This window comes from Narcine bancroftii, chromosome 4, assembly GCF_036971445.1.
Source record: "Narcine bancroftii isolate sNarBan1 chromosome 4, sNarBan1.hap1, whole genome shotgun sequence".
Taxonomy (NCBI): Eukaryota; Metazoa; Chordata; class Chondrichthyes; order Torpediniformes; family Narcinidae; genus Narcine; species Narcine bancroftii.
In genome coordinates, this window is record NC_091472.1 from 170,593,441 (window position 1) to 170,614,002 (window position 20,562).

General features: G+C 41.1%; 1 protein-coding gene across 4 annotated transcripts in view; it reads right to left on the reverse strand.

Annotated features, from left to right (window-relative positions):
- Window positions 1-20,562, reverse strand: part of acads (acyl-CoA dehydrogenase short chain) — a 152,658-nt gene that overhangs the window by 105,028 nt on the left and 27,068 nt on the right. For 2 of the 4 annotated variants that reach the window (XM_069932957.1, XM_069932959.1), the window contains exons 2-4: window positions 18,712-18,875; window positions 9,403-9,489; window positions 1,442-1,591 (exon numbers count right to left, since the gene is read on the reverse strand). In XM_069932957.1, coding sequence (XP_069789058.1) covers window positions 1,442-1,591; window positions 9,403-9,489; window positions 18,712-18,875 — 401 coding nt within the window. The remainder of the gene's footprint in view (window positions 1-1,441; window positions 1,592-9,402; window positions 9,490-18,711; window positions 18,876-20,562) is intronic. The other 2 variants (XM_069932958.1, XM_069932960.1) reach the window with 2 other exon arrangements.

Below are 20,562 nucleotides of genomic sequence, written 5' to 3' on the forward strand. Positions count from 1 at the left end.
TAGATTCCCATATCACATTAGCAGATGGCAAACATTTCAGGCCAAAAAGCTCTCTGGGACATCAAGTGCCCACAAATACATACCCAGCAATGACTTGTCACTGGGAAGAAATTCTGTGAAAGTAAGTCTTCACTGGGTGTCACAAAGGGACTGAAATCTATAGCAAAAATGAAATCTCCTGGAGGAACTCTGAAGCAAATTGCTACCTTCATGAAGATTCCAACACAAAATCTTGACCATTCTTTTTCTCCCACCAATGTGTATGACCCACTGAGTTCCTCCGGCAAATTGTTCTTCAATGGGTGAACTTATCTCTGCATTTTTGGCTCTTTCCCATAACCCTTTACTTTCATCAATCCAAGTGCATGATAGTTACAGTAATAAAGAATCCAAATATTTATTGATACACAAGTCTTACTGCAGTACAACTCCGATTATCCGAAATTGGATTCTTCAAATTCCTCAATTATCTGAATTTTTAAAAATAAATGAGGATATCCCAAACAAATCAGAAATCCTCATTCATCCAAAATTATTTCAGAGCTGGATTAACCCAGGACCTTGGGCTCCCGGCAGTGGGGACCTCAGACTCCCTGGCAGCAGTAGGGACCTCAGGATCCCGGCATGAGCAGGGCCTTGGTGGGGAGGTGTCAGTGATTGGCGATGGCCAGCATTTTTTTGGTGAGAATTAAACATTATTTTAATCCTTTAAAAGCCTTCCCTTGCTGTTTCTTGTTGTATAAACACTGTTACAAGTGATTTATTGTTGCTACTGGGCTGTTTTTAAAAAAATGTCCAGTTCTCTGAAAAAATCATTTATCCGAAATAGGCCCAGTCCCGACCATTTCTGACAATTGGAGTTGGACTGTATTTTCATTCAATGTCTGCCAGATCTACAATAATTTTCCTCTCTCTCTGGATATTCTCACCTCATTAAATATGATTGTTTCACTCCCACTCACCTCCAGCATATTAATATTCAGAGCCATTGCAGCTTCACCCAGTATTCATGTGTACAATTTTAGAACTAAGTTCAAGGTACTCAGAAGTTACAACAACTTGTAGTTCACCCCTTCACATCCCACCCCTGTTCTCCAACCTCTCTTCAATCTTCCAAACAACAGCACTCAGATCAATTGCAGCATCTTTTCTGCCTTGCTGAGCTGCTCAGGGGCTTTAACTTTTCAGCTAACTGTTTAAACTGGTGTTAAAAACTGAACTTGCTTAGTTACTGTGGCTTTGTTCCTCACTTACATAACTAGCTGGGCACTCAGAGAAATTTAAATGAAAATCTTTCTAATATATTACCAGAAACATACAAATGATTCCGTAAAATAATATTAGTTTAAATTAACAAAATTGTTCAACATGTGAATTAAACAAATCCTGTACTGTAACAATTATTTATTTTTTTAAATCTCTATACATGTAACAGACTCACATTATTTACACTCATGATGACACCAGTGGAAGCACAGCCCCGACTTATCTCTTCCATGGCAATGGCATATGCCAGACAATCCAGTCCTGCTCCACCATATTCCTCAGGCACCTCCATTGCCAGAAGTCCAATTTCTCCCATCTTCTTTACCTGAGAACAGCAATGCAAAAACATTCTTAGGATTGCAAAACCACAACGCATTCAAAATCTATGGGTAATTTATAACAGAGGCAGCACATTCACTAGCTCACAGGTTTTCCACATCTCTAAAATAAATAACATTAAATGGCATCTTTCATGACTTTAGGTCATCCCAGCACTTTAAAGACAAATAATTAATAGTTATTTTTGCAACTTCTTTTCACACATCCAAACCCTAAAAAACACTAATTTCAAGCTCTGCCACAAGACAAGATAACCAAGGGGATAAAGGAAAAGGCAAAGACATTCTGAAGCCCTCCTTGAAAATATGCAACCACTACTCTGTTTCCTAAAAGTGTGGAAGCATCATTTTGGTCAGCACAGTGAGCCCTACCCTCCAGCTTCCCAGTGTCCTTGGATATATTAATCAGGCTCAAGAGATTTGTCTCCTTTCATATGCATCAGGACCTTCAGCACCTCCTCAACCATAATTCTGACCATTCTCAAGACACTACCATTGACTGCCCCAAGTTCCCCAGACCTATGTCTTTCTCTGGAGTAAAAACAGAGAGGTAATCATTGAGGACATTGCCCATCTCCTATAACTCCACACAGAATTGGCTGCATCAATCCCTGAGGGATCCTATTTTTTCTCTGGTTACCCTTTTTCCCTTTATGTATTGATAAAATCTTGGGATTATCCCTAATCTTACCTGCTGCAGGGCTTCCCAAATGTTTTAGTTCACGGAACTCTTTTGGGGAGCATTTGGAAATCGCGGAACCCCAATCGTCAATTACAGTTTATAAGACTTGGTATATACTCAGGGTCGGCATCATTTGTGGGGGAGTGGGGGCATTCACAGGCTATTCTCCAGGATGTATTACTGCTTGAAAAGACACCAGTCCAAGACCAAGGATTTCCCCTCCACCAACCACCCCCCCCCCCCTGCCCTGAACCCCAGTCACTGCTTGTTGTTCTGGCCAGAGTTCAACAATGGACCATTTCTCCCCACAGATGCAGTTAAACCTGCGGACTTCCTCCACCATTTATTTGTCTGCCCAAGATACCAGCATCAACAGGTCTTTGTGGTTCTCAATAACTTCTTTGTTGTCCTTTCAGCTCCACAGCAGGTCAAGACAGCATCCACTAAACTCCTCGTCAAACCCAAACCTACAGTCACAGGACTCATGTAGCCGCCTTTCCTCACCTATCATCCCCCTTTTTTTCATTTTCTAAATCTAGTATCTGATTCCTAGAGGAAGCCTCTCCCCCTACCTGCGTGCAGCTAGACCCCGGAGCAGGACATGTGGTCATTCCAGCACGGGCAGCCTTGCTGCGCTCCTGTGCCGAGGTGGAAAACCATCGCACCGTCACTTGAGAAGCAAGGTGCCAGATCCAAGTTGTTGCAATCATGCAAGTCACACTAATGAATAGGTCTCCCCTTTCAGCTGCTCCCTCATCTTGCAGAAGCAGGTTAGTTGCACTGTTTGCACTGTCAGTCAATGAGAAATGGAGCACACCACACAAGTGGGGTAAAAGAAAAAGGGCTCAAAAACTCCTGCTGTGCTGATCACACATGGGGAGTGAGCATTGTGGATTAGACAGGGAAGAGCTTCTGGTCCTTAACCCTCCTCCAGTGAACCAGGAATCCAAGGAGAATCCAGCTGGTTCAGGGAGGGGATATTGTACGTGCTACAAAGGAGAGTGTTTTTTTTAATTCACACATGACCCTTCACACTCTGCAAACCTTGGTGCAAGTAAGGAACATGGTGGTGAAATGATTTGCAACCCTGACACTAATTCTCCGTTCTGGTGAACTGCGGCAATGTGAGTTGCACTGGCAGGAAACAGCAGAACAGCCCAGTTGCAACATGAGAAAAGTGGGGATCGTATCTGTACTTAGAGGAAAATATAGATAGTATAGACAAGAATTAATAAGGGAAGGTAATGGAATAGAGAGAATAAGGAGGGAATTAAAAGAGTGACCTTTGTGACGTATGAAAAGTGAAATCTTTTCTGGGGGAGGTGGGGTGGGGGGAAATAGCGGTCACTGCAAAATCAGTTGACGCTTGCGAGTGGATTCGCAAATCCAAATGGAGAGGGGAAATGTGGTTGTCCGACAAGGGATAAAGGACAACTCAGGAGGTGAAGGGGAGATTGGGGATAAATAAGATAGAAGTAGGAGAATAAGGAAAATGTTGGATGTTGTAGGAATGTTGTCTTATAAAGAGTTGAAAATAAGAAAACAGAAATGGAAAAGGAGGAAAGGTAATGATGGAAAAACGGAAAGAGAAGATAAACAAAATATAAAAGGGCTACGCTGAACTATATGTCTTTAAATATTAATGGAATACATAACCAAATTAAAAGGAAGAAACTACTAAATTTAAATGAATAAATGTATTCCATTAGAAAAAATAACATATAGGTTAAGAAATAATATTGAAATATTCGAACAAGTATAGGAGCCTTACATTAAATATAATAGCGAAAACCTACCGGGGACAAACATTACCTAAGTTGATGGAAGGAGAAGGAAAGAAAAGAATGGACTCAGTAGAATTTCTGGTGTAATTTTGTTGAATGACAACATTGTCTGACTGGCTTGATGCAACCTAGATTGTATACCTAAAATGGATGAGGGGGGGGGTGGGGGGGTGGTTTGGGAGGAAAGGGGGGGGGGGGGAGAAAAAGTCACTGTATATGTGTGAAAAAGAAATAGTGTATATCATGGCTAATGTGATTTATGGTGTGAAAAATAAAAAATTTATTAAAAAAAAAGAAAAAAAAAGAAAAGTGGGGATCGTTTGCCCAAGCACGCCTCCACAAATCACGGGAGCTTTTAATCTTACAAAAAAACTGATCCCCTCATTGTTGGACAAGCATAGTCCATCAAAATAAATCAATTAGAAATGAATAAACAGTGTGGGATGAGAAATAAAACAGACCCCTGATTTCCCCAGTGAAGCATTTTCTTTAATCATTGCAGACCTTAATGTCAAACTTCCGAACAAAAAGTTGGCCTGTCACAGTGGAGATCAATAACCTTTCCACTCTGGCAGAGGCCAACTGAACACCACTTAGGAGCTGAACTTCCTGTGTCCACAGTCAGTCGTACAATGTCAAGAGTGCTGTACATTCAACTCAAGTTTGCTTCATTTGAACAATTAACAATTCAATTTAATCTTCCTATAATAAGCATTTTTTAGATACCTGCAAATTAGGCATTTTGCTCAGTCCAAACTTCCTAATTTACCTCGAATTCCTGAAACCAATATACTTGATTTACTTTTTGATATAAAGTTTTATCATGGTGAATTGATAACAACCATTTATAATAACCTGATGGATCTAAGAATATGTTCAGGGAGGGGAATCAAGAATGAATGGGAATGAGATTTGAATATATCAATTCCGGATGAAGGTTGCGATACTACGCTTGACCTGATTAATAATACCTCATTTTGTGCACGACATCGCTTCTTACAATTTGAAGTGGTACATAGAATACATATGTCCAAAGTTAAACTATCTTGTTTTCATTCTGATGTTGATTCACTATGTGATAAATGTAAAATCTTTGAGGGTCCCTCTGATTCATGTTTTGGGAATAACTAAAAGTTTTTAGTTTTTCCAAACAATTTTTACAAACTTTATCAGAGATTTTTAGGATTAAAGTGGAACCTTGCCATTTTATTGATTTTTTTGGTTATTCTCAACAAGAAAATATTTCATTGAACTTAATTTTAAAAATAGTACCCTTTACTTCACATTAGTCAAATTCTGGCCCGCGATATAATTATATTTGGCCCGCAAGATCATATTAAATATATATTAGAGTTGACCCGCTGGCCGCCGCGCCAGTATAGCGCATGCACACTGAAGGTGAAAATAAAGACGCCGGAGGTGTGGAGGGATCTCAGAGTCCCGAATCCCGGGGATCGGAGCGCCGCACTCAGCCAGCCCGGCTCCCGGACACACAGACGCGGCTGGAGTTGGGGACCATCCTCGCTGGGTCTGCGCTTCAGCGGCGATGCCGGACCGAACGTCTCGTTGGCGATGCCTTCCCCCTCGCTCCGTGCGCGGCGGACCCTGCCTCCCACTCCTTTTGTTGGAGACAAGCCCGTCGCCGTGAGATCGCAGTTTAATCCCGCTCCAACCATGGGAGGGGGGTGGGAGCAATGCGCTCTTCTCAGCCAATTCCTCCACCGCCCCGGGTGCCTGCATTTCAACGGGGGGTTCGGGTGCCTTCGTCAGGCGACCGACCTGTTGGTCCAAGACAAGGGGAGAGCGTACAAACTCCACACAAACAGCACCTGAACTCGGGTGAACGTGGAGCTGCGACCCCACATTCCACATCAGGACTGTGTGTAAGATTGGGAGCAGTGAGACGGAAGCTTATTTTGTTCCTGTGATTTAAGCCTTTCTTGGGGTGGGGGGGGGGTCCTTCTCTGACCACTTGCCTAACAATTAACCTAATCAGATGTGGAGTTACCACAATACAACAGTTCTCAACCTTTTTCTTTCCACTCGCGTCCCTGTGCCATTGGTGCTCTGTGATTAGTAAGGGATTGCTTAAGGTGGTCTGTGGGTGGGAAGAAAAAGTTTGAAGACCACTGCTTTAATCATCCTTCATTGACTTGTCATGTGCACGGTTTCAGAACTCTAAAGGAAATGGGCCAATGACAATGACAACGACAATGAAAGAGTTTATCCAAAACTATTATTAAACATTTATTTTAATAAGAAAAAGTTTAACATTACATATGTTGAAAGAAGAGAAAACATGCAGATGTTGTTGAAAATTTTCAATAAATATTTAGTTCGGCCCTCGACTTAGTCCAAGTTTTTAAATTTGGCCCTCCGTGAATTTGAGTTTGACACCCCTGCTTTACTTCATTGATAGCCAGATGAGCAATTTTGAAGTGAAAAGATAGTTTACTCTTGCTTGAGTTTGGAGAAAATTAGATATAACGTTAAAGAGATTCTGATTGCATTTGACACGATATGGGGCCCATTTATGGATTAATATCATAATTCAAATACATAGGCATGTGTGCCCTGAGGGTTTCCTGTCCAATGTCCGGGAGCCAAGACTCGATTCTTTACATATTATTTGTTGGTGACCACAGTTAGCGGGAGGAGTAGGATTAGAATGGGGGGGGGGTCCTTCTTTTTCTTTTTTCTATTTTCCTTTATAAGTAGAAGAAATTAGTCCAATTAGATAACCAACAACAAATATGTCATAATATTAGAATATGAAGTTAAGTTTTCATAAGGTAATTTCCATTTTATTTGAGCATTGTGTACAAGACAATGTATAAATCACTCATGATTCATATTCTGGATTGCATTATATAAGAGTCATGTAATTAATGTTTATAACGTAATATTTCTCTCTACAAAATCAATAAAATTATTTTAAAATGGCATTCTTTCTTAAATGAGGAGCCCAAAACTGCTCACAATACTCAGGTGCATTACACAACACCAAATCCAGTACAGCCAATCTCCTCAAGTTACCTGAATGGAGTTTGAGCATTCTCCCTGTGACCGTCTGGGCGTTCCAGTTTTGTTTAGGTTGGTAGGTTAATTGGCCACTGTAAATAACCCCTAATGTGAAAGTTAATGCTAGGATCTGTGGGGAATTGAAGTGAACATGAGGAGAATAAATTGGTCAAAGTAGGATTAGCGTAAGAAATGGTGCTTGATCATTGGTGTGAACCAGCAGGTTGAAGGGCCTGTTTGTGTGCTGTATCTCTCGAAAACTCGATGACAACAGTACTCCACTTTTTTTTTTAAATCAGCACGTAGCCTTAGCTCATGGTCATTCCAATGTAAACAATATCCCTGGATTCAGGAAGTAACTGTAGCAACTCCCAAATCTTCCTTCCTGTTTGAGGCATCGTGTTATAATGCCAATCATTCTGATAGCGAAGAATGTGGAAGAATTGTTCCAATTTGGCAGTTAGTTCTTTTTCAGGCAGAGTTTGCATTGTTTGTTTACAGCAAGTTGTTAACAATGAGCAATTCCTTTGCCACAAGTGAAACAACATAGCATCAGCACAGTTAGCACAGAGCCAGGAACCTGAGCTGTTACAGAGTTTGAATCCGACATTGTTTATAAGTACATTCTCCCCGTGTCTGCATGGGTTTCCTCCAGGTGCTCCAGTTTTCTCCCACCCTTCAAAAACGTACGAGGGTTGCATGTTAATTGGGATATTTGGGAAACAGGGGCTCTCCTGCTCCTGTGCTGTATGTCTAAATTTAAATTTAAAAAAAATTCTACAGAGAGCAGAAACACTGAGCCTTTGAGTGTGCACTCGGTTTTTAACAGGTAACCACAGCTGAGGATGGGCAGTTGAAACGGAGGTGTGTGGAGATAGGAGGAGTCACGGAGTGAAAAGATAGGAGTGAGAATATGGAAAGAGCCACAGAATCAGGAATTATATATAGAGAGTAAGGATTCAGAAACATGGGGCACACTGTGGAGCATTGCAGCTAGGAGGCGGAGAGGCCACAGGGCCAGGATGGGTGGTGAGGTATGAAATTGAGGGTCAAAACTGTTCTTCAGCCTTGCTTGCATTCAGAGACGTCACCCTGCCTGCCCATATAATATTCTGGTATTGAATAAATTTGTGATTCCTAAGTTATTTTATCAGTGTAAAATCTTTACTTCAATCATTAGCCAGTTGTCCGATACTACAGTAAGTCCTATGCTACTCATTGTCTAAGCTAGCCTCCGACCTTTATAAGACCAACACAGTGCCCCTTGTCTCTTCATATCCTCATCAATTTGTCACTTCTTATCCTCTGTCCACCCCATGGTCTGCTCTGGTTCCCGCCATCCTTTATCACATGATTGGATCATTGGGAACTGCACTGACTCAAGCTGAAGCTTTTGAAAAGATTACTCAAAAGAACGTAGATAAATTTGACATGAATAGATCCCACAGACACCAATGCCATTCAGAAACTCCCGTCTACCTCCACCTAGTTTCATTTAGCAAATTAATCCAAATATGCGTTTCTTAAGAAAAACTGAATGAATGACTGAGCAACCAACTATCTGAAGTTATTTTGCATGGCCACTGGCTGATAGAATAAATCTGTTAAAAATGATTAATAATTCATTTATTGTAATTTACAGAAACATTTGTCTCATTTAGTGGCTTCTTTCCTTGGGAGTGCAAATTAATTGTAAATTACTTATTTGCATTCCGTCTGGCGAAGATTAACTCATGGTAAAAATATTTGTGCTCGTTTTATTACTATTTTTGTGGAAATGTTTAATTTTTCTAAATAGTTTAATATGGGTTTTAGTGGAGGAATACTTATAGCTCATTTGAAGCAATTGGTGATCATCCCTCAGGAGTAAGAAGGGAGAAGCATTCATGGTTGGTAAGCTGTAGAATCTCTTCCCCATTATTCTCACTGGCTAATGAGCCCCTCTGTACCAGCAAAGTACCACCTTATCACCCACGTAAACTAGCAGACCTACTAAAGTGAATCCCCAGATAGTTAAACCTTCATCGTGACAAACGTTTCATCTGTAATAATATTTATTCAGTCACTATTGCTCAATATATAGTCACCATTTAAGAAAGGGAAAGTTATCCACACTGTTGATTAAGAAAATTTGAAGCAAAAGGCAGTCCTGTTGTTCTTTGGCGAGCTGCTTGCTACCTTACAGAGGCAGAATTCCAGCTCCCTGACACAAGCTTGTTCCTCTCTCTGGACTACGACCCCATTAGGCCACAATTTCCCAGACTTTGGGGCTGCACAGTTAATGGTTAGTACAGCAATGCTATTACAGTACCAGTGATCCGGGTTTGAATCCAGTGCTGTCTGTAAGGAGTTTGTATGTTGTCCCCATGTCTGTGTGGGTTTCTGCTGGGAGCTCTTCCTTTTTATAAATAGAAGAGATTAGTCTAATCAGATAATTTACCACAAATATGTTGTAATATTCACCGAGGATAGCACTAGACAAATTAACAGAATGGTATAAACAAGGAGGCTTACAATTGCCAAACTTCAAAAATTATTATAGAGCCGCACAATTAAGGTACCTATCAGATTTTTATCAAACAAGGGAAAAACCAGACTGGACGAGACTAGAATTAGATAAAATAGGGGAAAAGATACCTGAACACATATTATATAAATGGGACGAAAAATTGGTACAACATAGAACTTCTCCAGTATTACACCATCTCCTCAATATATGGAAGAAGATTCATGTAGAAAGAAATAAAATAAATTACCAAATACCAAAACTAATATTGACGCAAAATAAGCTACTCCCTTTTACAATAGACAACCTTGCCTTTAGAAAATGGGAAAAAAAAGGGATTAAAAGAATAGAAAATTGTTTTTCAGGAAGTAGATTCTTAGCCTTTGAACAAATGAGAGATAAGTACAATATAACTGGAGATACAGCGCTGGCATATTACCAACTGAGATCCTACTTGAAAGATAAATTAGGAAGCAACTTGAGTTTACCAGAGGGAAGTAACCTTGAATATGTGATTACAGATACAATGTTAATCAAAAGATTTATAAAAAATATGTATATTAAACTGCAAGAAAAGGAAAACGAGGAAACAAATGGTAAAACTAAACAAAAATGGGAACAAGATTTAAATATAAAGATAAAAAAGGAAACATGGGAGAAGTTATGCTCTGGAACGATGAGAAATACAATAAATACGAGGCTGCGTATGATACAATATAATTGGTTACACAGACTATACATTACACCGCAAAAGTTAAATAAATGGGACCCAACAGTATCTGATAGATGTTTTCGATGTAAAAAAGAAAGGGGAACAACAATTCATGCAATCTGGACATGTGAGAGAGTAGAAAAATTTTGGGATGATCTCAATCAGATATTAAATAAAATAACAGAAAACAATATACCAAAGAATCCAGAGATCTTTCTCCTAAGTAACATAAAAAATAAAGAATTTGGAATTAACTTGGAGGATGCACAAAAAAGATTTGTTAAGATAGCCCTAGCCGTAGCAAAAAAATGTATTATGTCAACCTGGAAATTGGAAGATAATTTGAAAATACAACAATGGTATATAGAAATGAATAAATGTATTCCATTAGAAAAAATAACATATAGTTTAAGAAATAATATTGAAATATTCGAACAAGTATGGGAGCCTTACATTAAATACAATAGCGAAAACCTACCGGGAACAAACATTACCTAAGTTGATGGAAGGAGAAGAAAAGAAAAGAATGGACTCAGTAGAATTTCTGGTGTATTTTTGTTGAATGACAACATTGTCTAACTGAATTAATGCAACCTAGATTGTATAACTAAAATGGATGAGAGGGGGGGGGATGGGGGGGTGGCTTGGGAGGAGGGAGGGGGGAGGGAGAAAAAGTCACTGTAAATGTGTGGAAAAGAAAAAGTGTATATCATGGCTATTGTGATTTATGGTGTGAAAAAAAAAAAAAAATGTTGTAATATTCGAATATGAAGTGAATATTTCTTAAGGGAATTTCTATTGTATCTGAGCATGTATACAAGGCAATGTATAAACTACCAGTACTTAAGATTCATACTCTGTGTTGTATTAAGCTGTGTGGTTAATGTGTAGTCAAAATGTAACATGTAATATTTCTCTCTTCCAAATCAATAAAAATATATTAAAAAGAAATAGAATGCATCACAAGAAGGCATTCAAAAGGCATCTGTGCCAACCCACCTCACACCGTCCACCTCACACCGTCCCCCTCCCCCCCCCATCCCCTCAACTGCCTCCGGACCCTTTGACACTCAGGCAAGCCTGGGCATCGATTGGAGCGCGGGGAGGGGTGGGTATTGTGAAAATGAGGGTCAAGGTGAACATCAGCAGAGGGTCTTGCGTTTCTCTCCTACTAGGTCCCTGTCATTCCTTCTGTGGAACCCCTAGGCATTTCCTCGGAATTCCAGGGTTCCGCAGTACCCTGTTTGGGGAACACTGTGCTAGAGCTATGTCCTTCCCCCTTTTTGCCCTCCTGATTTCCTTTTTTAACTTGTTCCTTAGTTTCTGAAATTCCTCCAAGTTTACACTTGATTGCATTTACTTATACCTGCTCATGCCTTCTTAAATTGAAATTTAGACTTACAGCACGGTAAAAGGCCATTTTGGCCACGGGTCTGTGCCGCTCAATTTACACCCAATTAACCTACACCCCGATCTGTTTTGAATGGTGGGAGGAAACAGGAGTACCCAGGGAAAACCCACACAGACAAAGGGAGAACATACAAACTCCTTACAGACAGCACGGGATTCGAACCTTGGTCCAAATCGCTGACACTGCAAGAGTATTGCGCTGACCACTACATCAACTGTGACCAGAATTTCCCTCTTTATCCAAGCTCCCCTACATTTGCCTATCTGACCCTTCATGCTAACAGGAACATGCATGTTCTGGACTCAAAAGCAACAACTGATACAGTTGAGGTTTGGCAAGAGGGATTCTTTGACGTTTCCTCTCGGTAAGACATCACAACATCATGACCACAACATTTAAATAATGCCATGAAAGGTAATGACTTGTTGTCCTAGAATTGTTCAAAAATTTAGTCACAATTTCTGAAGAGACCAACAAACCCATTGTCTTAATCAATAATTTTCTTCAGGGTAAGTCATCCCCCTGAAATACATTTCTTTTTATTTCAGATTTATAGTGTTTATTTTTTTAGTTTCAAATCTGGTAATGGCAGGCATTCATGTGTATGTAGTGATAGGAGTGGAGGAAAGTGAAGATAAAGAAAAAAAACTAAACTATGCCTCCAATATCTTTGGCTTGGCTTCGCGGACGAAGATTTATGGAGGGGTAAAGTCCACGTCAGCTGCAGGCTCGTTTGTGGCTGACAAGTCCAATGCGGGACAGGCAGACACGGTTGCAGCGGTTGCAAGGGAAAATTGGTTGGTTGGGGTTGGGTGTTGGGTTTTTCCTCCTTTGTCTTTTGTCAGTGAGGTGGGCTCTGCGGTCTTCTTCAAAGGAGGTTGCTGCCCGCCGAACTGTGAGGCGCCAAGATGCACGGTTTGAGACGATATCAGCCCACTGGCGGTGGTCAATGTGGCAGGCACCAAGAGATTTCTTTAGGCAGTCCTTGTACCTCTTCCTTGGTGCACCTCTATCACGGTGGCCAGTGGAAAGCACGCCATATAACACGATCTTGGGAAGGCGATGGTCCTCCATTCTGGAGACGTGACCTACCCAGCGCAGTTGGATCTTCAGCAGCGTGGATTCGATGCTGTCGGCCTCTGCCATCTCAAGTACTTCGATGTTAGGGATGAAGTCACTCCAATGAATGTTAAGGATGGAGCGGAGACAACGCTGGTGGAAGCGTTCTAGGAGCCGGAGGTGATGCCGAACAGGAGTGTGGGTATGACAACGGCACTGTATACGCTAATCTTTGTGAGGTTTTTCAGTTGGTTGTTTTTCCAGACTCTTTTGTGTAGTCTTCCAAAGGCGCTATTTGCCTTGGCGAGTCTGTTATCTATCTCGTTGTCGATCCTTGCATCTGATGAAATGGTGCAGCCAAGTTAGGTAAACTGGTTGACCGTTTTGAGTTTTGTGTGCCCGATGGAGATGTGGGGGGGACTGGTAGTCATGGTGGGGAGCTGGCTGATGGAGGACCTCAGTTTTCTTCAGGCTGACTTCCAGGCCAAACATTTTGGCAGTTTCCGCAAAACAGGACGTCAAGCGCTGAAGAGCTGGCTCTGAATGGGCAACTAAAGCAGCATCGTCTGCAAAGAGTAGTTCATGGACAAGTTGCCCTTGTGTCTTGGTGTGAGCTTGCAGGCGCCTCAGATTAAAGAGACTGCCATCCGTGCGGTATCAGATGTAAACAGCGTCTTCATTGTTGAGGTCTTTCATGGCTTGTTTCAGCATCATGCTGAAGATTGAAAAGAGAGTTGGTGCGAGAACGCAGCCTTGCTTCACGCCATTGTTAATGGAGAAGGGTTCAGAGAGCTCATTGCTGTATCTGACCCGACCTTGTTGGTTTTCGTGCAGTTGGATAACCATGTTGAGGAACTTTGGGGGGCATCCGAGGTGCTCTAGTATTTGCAAAGCCCTTTCCTGCTCACGGTGTTGAAGGCTTTGGTGAGGTCAACAAAGGTGATATAGAGTCCTTTGTTTTGTTCTCTGCACTTTTCTTGGAGCTGTCTGAGGGCAAAGACCATGTCAGTAGTTCCTCTGTTTGCCCACCAGCCTCCAATATACAGCACTAGTAATAGTCATTACATTTGCTTTTGATGCTGAGCTTAGAAGCAAATAAATCAGCTCAAATTCCCTTGCCGCTCTCCAGTTCAAAATGCTGGACATTTGCACATGAATCCTCATCGAGGATGTGATAACATTCCATACTAATGCCTCTCTTATTATATTTGAACTTAAGAAAAATGGAGCAGATCATTTAAAGGCAATGAAAATCCAAGAAAATATATTTAGCGCAAAGAAACAATGGGACTACAAAGGCACCAAACTCTTCTGTTTACTGTTCTCAATCTGTCCACACAGAAGGAGCTGTAAGTTTTGCTCTTTGAGTAGTGTAAAAGCTATGATTGGTCAAATATCCCCCACTTTGCACAAATACATAATAATCCCCAATTAAGATAATGGCATCACCATTTCATTTTCTTAACCACTTCCACTCTATTGAGAATGATGAGGTCCAAGAGTAACAACATGAGGAGTCTCAACATGGAGAGAACAAAGATGACCATGGACTTCAAAAGGACCAGGAACGACCACCCTCCACTTCACATCAACAACTCTGCAGTGGAGAAAGTGGACAGCACCAAGTTCCTTGGTGTTCACTCAACTAGTGACCTATTGTGGACATTCAACAACTCCTCACTTGTCAGGATGGTGCAACAGTGACTGCAGTTCCTGAGAAGTCTGTAGTGGGCAAGGCTACCGGCCACCATCATGTCAACCTTCTACACGAGCTCTACCAAGAGCAGCCTAGCTAACTGCATCACAGTGTGGTATGGTTGCTGCAGAGAAATGAATCGGAGGTCAATCCACAGGACCATAAGAGTGGCAGAGAGGATCATCAGGATCTTTCCATCGACATGATCTACTGAGATTGTTGCCTGAAAAGAGCATGCAAAATTACTGATGACCCCATCCACCCTGCGCACAGCATCTTTCAGCTGCTTCCGTCGAGAAAGAGATACAAGAGTGTCAGAGCCAGCACCATCAAGCTGAGGAACAGCTTCTTCCCATGGACAACCAAAGGGACTGCTCACATGAACCACCCGAAACTCTCGTATTCATAAAGCAACATTTATTTATTTGTATATCTGAATACTTGTCCTGCATACGTATTGTTCGTCTGTATGTGTGTAATCTCTGGTTGTTTGTCTGTGCTTTCTGCACCGAGGACTGGAGAACACTGTTACATTGGGTGGTACTTGTGCAATCAGATGACAATAAACTCAACTTGATCTTTCATCCAATTCATGTGCTTTCTTAAGATTTCTACCCCTCTTTGGTTGGTTCTATTTTTAAACACAATTAAGGGAGGGATTATCTTAAATTGGCTTTCCCGGTTGCAGTTTTCTTCTGAGAGTTACAAATGCATAGAGTGTGTCAATCTCATGTGACCCATTTTCCTGAGCTGTTTATAAATTTATTGCTCTACATTGGGACTAAGGAAAAAGCCAAGACCACTACTTGCTCTACACACAATGTCAAGCAACATTTTTTTTAAAGGCAACTGGCCAACTGTTCAAAGGTCCTGAATGCATTACTCATTCCTTTCTCTACTTACTTCCAATCAAGAGTCTGTGTAACGAGGGAAAGGAACATTCATTGTATGATGACACACGTTTAATTACCCAAGACCTATCTTTGCGCTGAAACATCGTTATTTCAAGAGCTGTGATTTGAAAAGATACTACTAAATTAAATTAACTTATTTTCTTCTTCCTGACTCATTTTGTTCTTAAGTGTTAAAATGTTCGACTTGGAGAATTACACATCCTGATAATATTCAGCAGAAAATAATATATTTGGTGCACATATAGAGTGAAAATTTTCCTTTTATTAGATCATGGTAAACTGTGCTTTACAGAAGTTAAGAAACAATAATAGCACCGCATAATATACCATATTTATTCATTTCTGCAACCTGGAATTGACCCAGTGTTATATAGATTTATCACTTGCATCCAAGATAAGCTTGCAAACTCCTAAACCCATCTTTACATACATTTTTTGTATTATAGATAAAATATTTCTGTTGTAATACAATATCATCACCATTTAGAAGAAAATTCAAACAATTTTTAAAATAATGGTCTCCAGAATGCTCTTGTGCCTCGACAGGGCGTCCATCAATCAGATGCACAAGAAGAGCAAGGTGACATGTTTCAACGACCATCATTCAGCCAGTATCATTACCATCTACCAGGAAGGACCTGGACCCACTTCAGTTCACATATCATCACCACAAATTAACAGCAGATCCCACTCTGTGCGAGATCACCTCGACTACAGCAACTCCCCTGTCAGGCTGATGTTCATTGACTACAGCTCCACAATCAACACCATCATCCCAGCAAAACTGATGACGAAGCAAAAGGACCCAAGACTCTGCAACTGGGTTCTCGACTTCCTTATTGGCGGACCCCAATCAGGGGGAGAATGTCAACATCACCTCTTCCTTTCTGACCATCCACAAAGAGGCACATCAAGGCTGCATGTTTAGCCCCTACTCTCTTCTTAGATGCAAGTTCATCAAACTCTGGGGTCAGAGTTTGCCTCCCACCTGTCTTGAAAGGTCCTGTTTTCCGTCTTTCGTTTGGCCATTTTTCGTAAGGGGTTTATTACACGTGAGTTGGGCAACAGGTCGCAGATGCTAATGAAAGTAAAGAGAGGAGGTGGGGGCGATTAGCGGGCTGACGGGCCGGCGACAACACATTTGCAATGCATTTTGGGATTTGTAGTATTAGCTATGCATGTGCTATACTGGCGCAGCGGCCAGTGGGCCAGCTTTAATACATATTTGATATGATCTTGTGGGCCAAATATAATTATATCACGGGCCAAATTTGGCCCGCGGGCCTGAGTTTGACATGTGTGCTGTAAAGTATCTTCGGACATTTTAATACATTAGATGTAGAATACAACTAAAGCTTGTGGTCAAGTTGTTGAAGGTTTCATCGTCATATCTCACTGAATGCACTCAGCAATTAACAATTTATTTTCAGGAGTTAATACTGTCTTTTTATTCTGACTAAATTACAAGTTCTGAAACAACTGATGGTACAGTCAATTTGATTATTGCAAATTATTCTTGCTACTTGGTAGTCATGAAAAGGATAAAGACTAGTCCTCAGGATTGGGCCCTAAAGTGGGAGAAGGCAGAGTTCAATAATGTCAAGCACCATCTGGCAGAGGTAGACTGGGAACAACTGCTAGAACAGAAAACAACATCCAATAAAAGTGAGATATTTCAAGTTATATCTCAATAAGGAGTCAATAAGGCCCAAAAAGGATAAGCAGCAAAGATGATAAGTTTAGTAAACCTTAGTCAACAAAGGAAAAAGGAGGTGCATGTCATGTGCATAAAATTGGCTTATAGGGGATATAAGAGATCTTAAAAAATTAGGAGAGCAAAAGGGACCAGGAAATTATCTTGGCAAGGAGAATCCTAAATAAACACTTCTCAGCAGTATTCACCAGAAAGAAAGATAGGGACGCTGGAGAGTTAAGAGAGATGTATGCTGTGCACAGGAGATCAGGCCCCACAAATCTGAGGCTTTTGTTGAAGTTGATGAAGATAGGGTGGTGTGCTTAGACTTCAATAGGACTTTAACAAGGACCTGTCTGATTGAATGGTTCAAAAGGTTAGGGTTTAATTAGTAAATTTGCAAATGACAAGAAGCTTGGTAGTCATAGACAGCAAAGAAGATTGTCCAAGGATACAGAAGAACATAGATCAATTAGAATTTAATCCAAACAAATACGAAGAATTGCACTTTGGCAAGTCAAAATCAAGTTAAACATATAAAGTAGCTGGAGGGACCTTAGTAACACTGATGTACAAAGAGACCATGGGTTTGAAAGCCCACAGCTCACTGAAAGTTATGATTCAGGTGGATAGGATTAAGAAGAAGGCATTTTGTATGCTCCCCTTCAAAGGCTGAGTACAAGAGTGGAGGTGTCATGTTGCAGCTGTGCAACGCTTGGAAGATTCTGTACCATGTGGTTGCCACAATGCAGAAAGCTGATAGCAATAATAGTACATGAGATTCACCAGGATGTTCCTTGAATCGTGGGCTGTACTTCTATGGAAAGATTGGATAGGCTGGGTCAGTAACTATCCTACTCTGGTTTCAGAACAAAGAGAAGATTCAGAAACAGTAGCAATAATCACTAAAAGAATTGAGGCACAAAAAATAGTAGGTGCTTGAACCTGGAGAATTAACCATTCTGCTGGAGGAACTCAGAAAGTCAGGCAGCAATGGTGGAGTTCCTCCAGCATTTTTTGTTGATGCTATCACTGAAAGAATACTATGGTTCTCTACTGCTGCCTTGGATGCCAAGAGACCGCCAGGGGAAATGTGAAGAAACATTCTGTGCCCGATCTCAATCTTGCCTCTCTCTTATTTCCAGCAGGAAGTAACTAGCTCTCCATGTATTCATTCTCAAAGTAGTTGTGGGGTCTCCGTACAGCTGAGGTGGCCTGGGAATGTGGGAGAGAGCCAAAAGGAAAGCGAATGGAAAAATAAAAAGTAATAATAATTAAAAATAACAACTCTACTTGCTAGTTTGAGACAGAAAATGCTGAAAACACTCAGATCTGAAAGGTAATTTGAAGTTGGAGAGGAGATGGCAGGTGGAAGTTTGGGGAGAGAAGTAAAGAGATGGTGATCACTCATAATCATCTGTTTGTTACAAATGAGTCACCAATCTCATATTTTGCCAATATCAGGTCACTCAAGATTGCTTATACGTTTAGGAAAACAGAAATCATTGAAGAAAGTGGGTAGATTGGGAGGAAGAACAAGCGAGCCATTGATATTGCTGGTAGAAGTGTGGAGAGGATTCTATCCTTCTACTTGAGTCTGCATCCACAGGCCTCCCTAATAATCCTTACCTGTTCCGCAGGAAATTTGTGTTCTCTGTCAAGTTGTGCGGCAACTGGAGCAAGCTCCTTTTCTGCAAAACCTCTGCAGGTGTCTCTCAATAACTGATGAGTTTCTGGAAGCTCGACCATCTGGTAGACAGTGTGCAGTTGTCGTAAACATACTGATTTCACTGCTGGAAGGAGAAAATGCAAGATAACTATACAACTGCAAGTAAAAGTTATGTTTTTGAAAGCATGAATATTCTGCAATTGCTTGATTAATGCACCAATGTTATCCCAATCCGGGCGACGATAGGTGAAGACAAAGTGCCATTTCCACTGCCTTTGAAGAAATCTATTCCAAAGACTTGCACCCACTGAGAAAATAAAATTTATAATTTGCTTAAATACACAACCCATTAGTTTTTTTTTGTTAAAAAAAGACCCCCCCAGTTCTCGACATTCCCACATTAGGAAACATCTCCTTGTCAACCCTGTCAAGATCTCTTGGGATCTTATCCTTCATTATTTTCTGTTTATCCTAGACTGTCTGATCTTACTCCATAGGCATCCTTCCCTTTCCAGATAGTATTATATTAAACCTTCTGTGAACTGTTTCTAGCACATCTTCTGATTTGCACTGCTCAATTCTCACATAATAAGGAGCCCTCTTCTGCCCACAATATTACAGATGCAGCCTCACCAATGATTAGTATAGCCTCCATACTTTTGTATTTAATTTCCCCAACAATCAATATTGACAATCTGTTAGTTTTCCTAATTACTTGCCATATCTGTATATCAGCCTTTTGCAACAGCAAATCATACATTCTGACACATGGGAACCCATTTCAAAACGAGAGAGAGCATTAAGTCCTGCCGCACTGAATTTTCATTGGTTACTGAAAGGCACCAGTTTCCAGTGTGAAGAAAGGACAAAGGACCAAAACCAGGGAGATGATTGTGGATTTCAGGAAGAAATTAGAACTCAGAAGTGGAGAGAGTTAAGAACTTCAAATTCCTGGGTGTCAACATCTCTGAGGATCTGTCCTGGAGCCTACACATCGATGCAATCATGAAGCCGTTATACTCTGTGAGGAGTTTGAGGTGGTTCAATATGTCACCATAGACTTCTGAAAACTTATTCAGGTGTACCATGGAGAGCATTTTGTCTGGTTGCATCACTGTCTGGTATGGAAGTGCCAACGTTCAGGACAGGAAAAAACTCCAGAGCTTTGTTGACTCAGCCTGCATCATCACCGGCACCAGTCTTCACTCCAAAGTCATCTATAAAAAGCGGTATCTTCAGAAAGCAGCTTCTATCCTTAAGGACTCCCACCAGCCAGACCATGCCCTCTTCACTCTGCTACCATAGGGAAAAAGGTACAGAAGCCTGAAGATGAGCACTCGGTGGTACAAGAACAGCTTCTTCCCCTCTGCCTTCAGATTTCTGAATGAACAATGAACCACAGACACTGCCTTACTTGGTCTTTTTCTTTTACTATTTGTATTCATTTTGTAATGTGGTTTATATAAATGTTTGCATTGCGACTGCCGCAACACAAAGAATGTCACGACATGTTTCATGATAATAAATTCTGATTCTGAAATAGCATTGATACTTAATTCTTGGGACGCAAATAATTGCGGCAGCAAACCGGCCCTGCTTGTTCAGGGTGGTCAGTGGGGCAGCAAGACAAGGATGGCATCACGGGTCCTTCTCTTCCGGCACAAGTTCCAGAACATGAGGGGTGGGGTGAGGACGGCCTTAAAGGCTGCAGTGCGAACTTCAAAGTAAATCAGTTGTGCTAAACAAGCTCACAGACTGTTGTCTCAGTCTTATCGCTGCACTTGCGCACAACACGCTACAGTATCATGTCA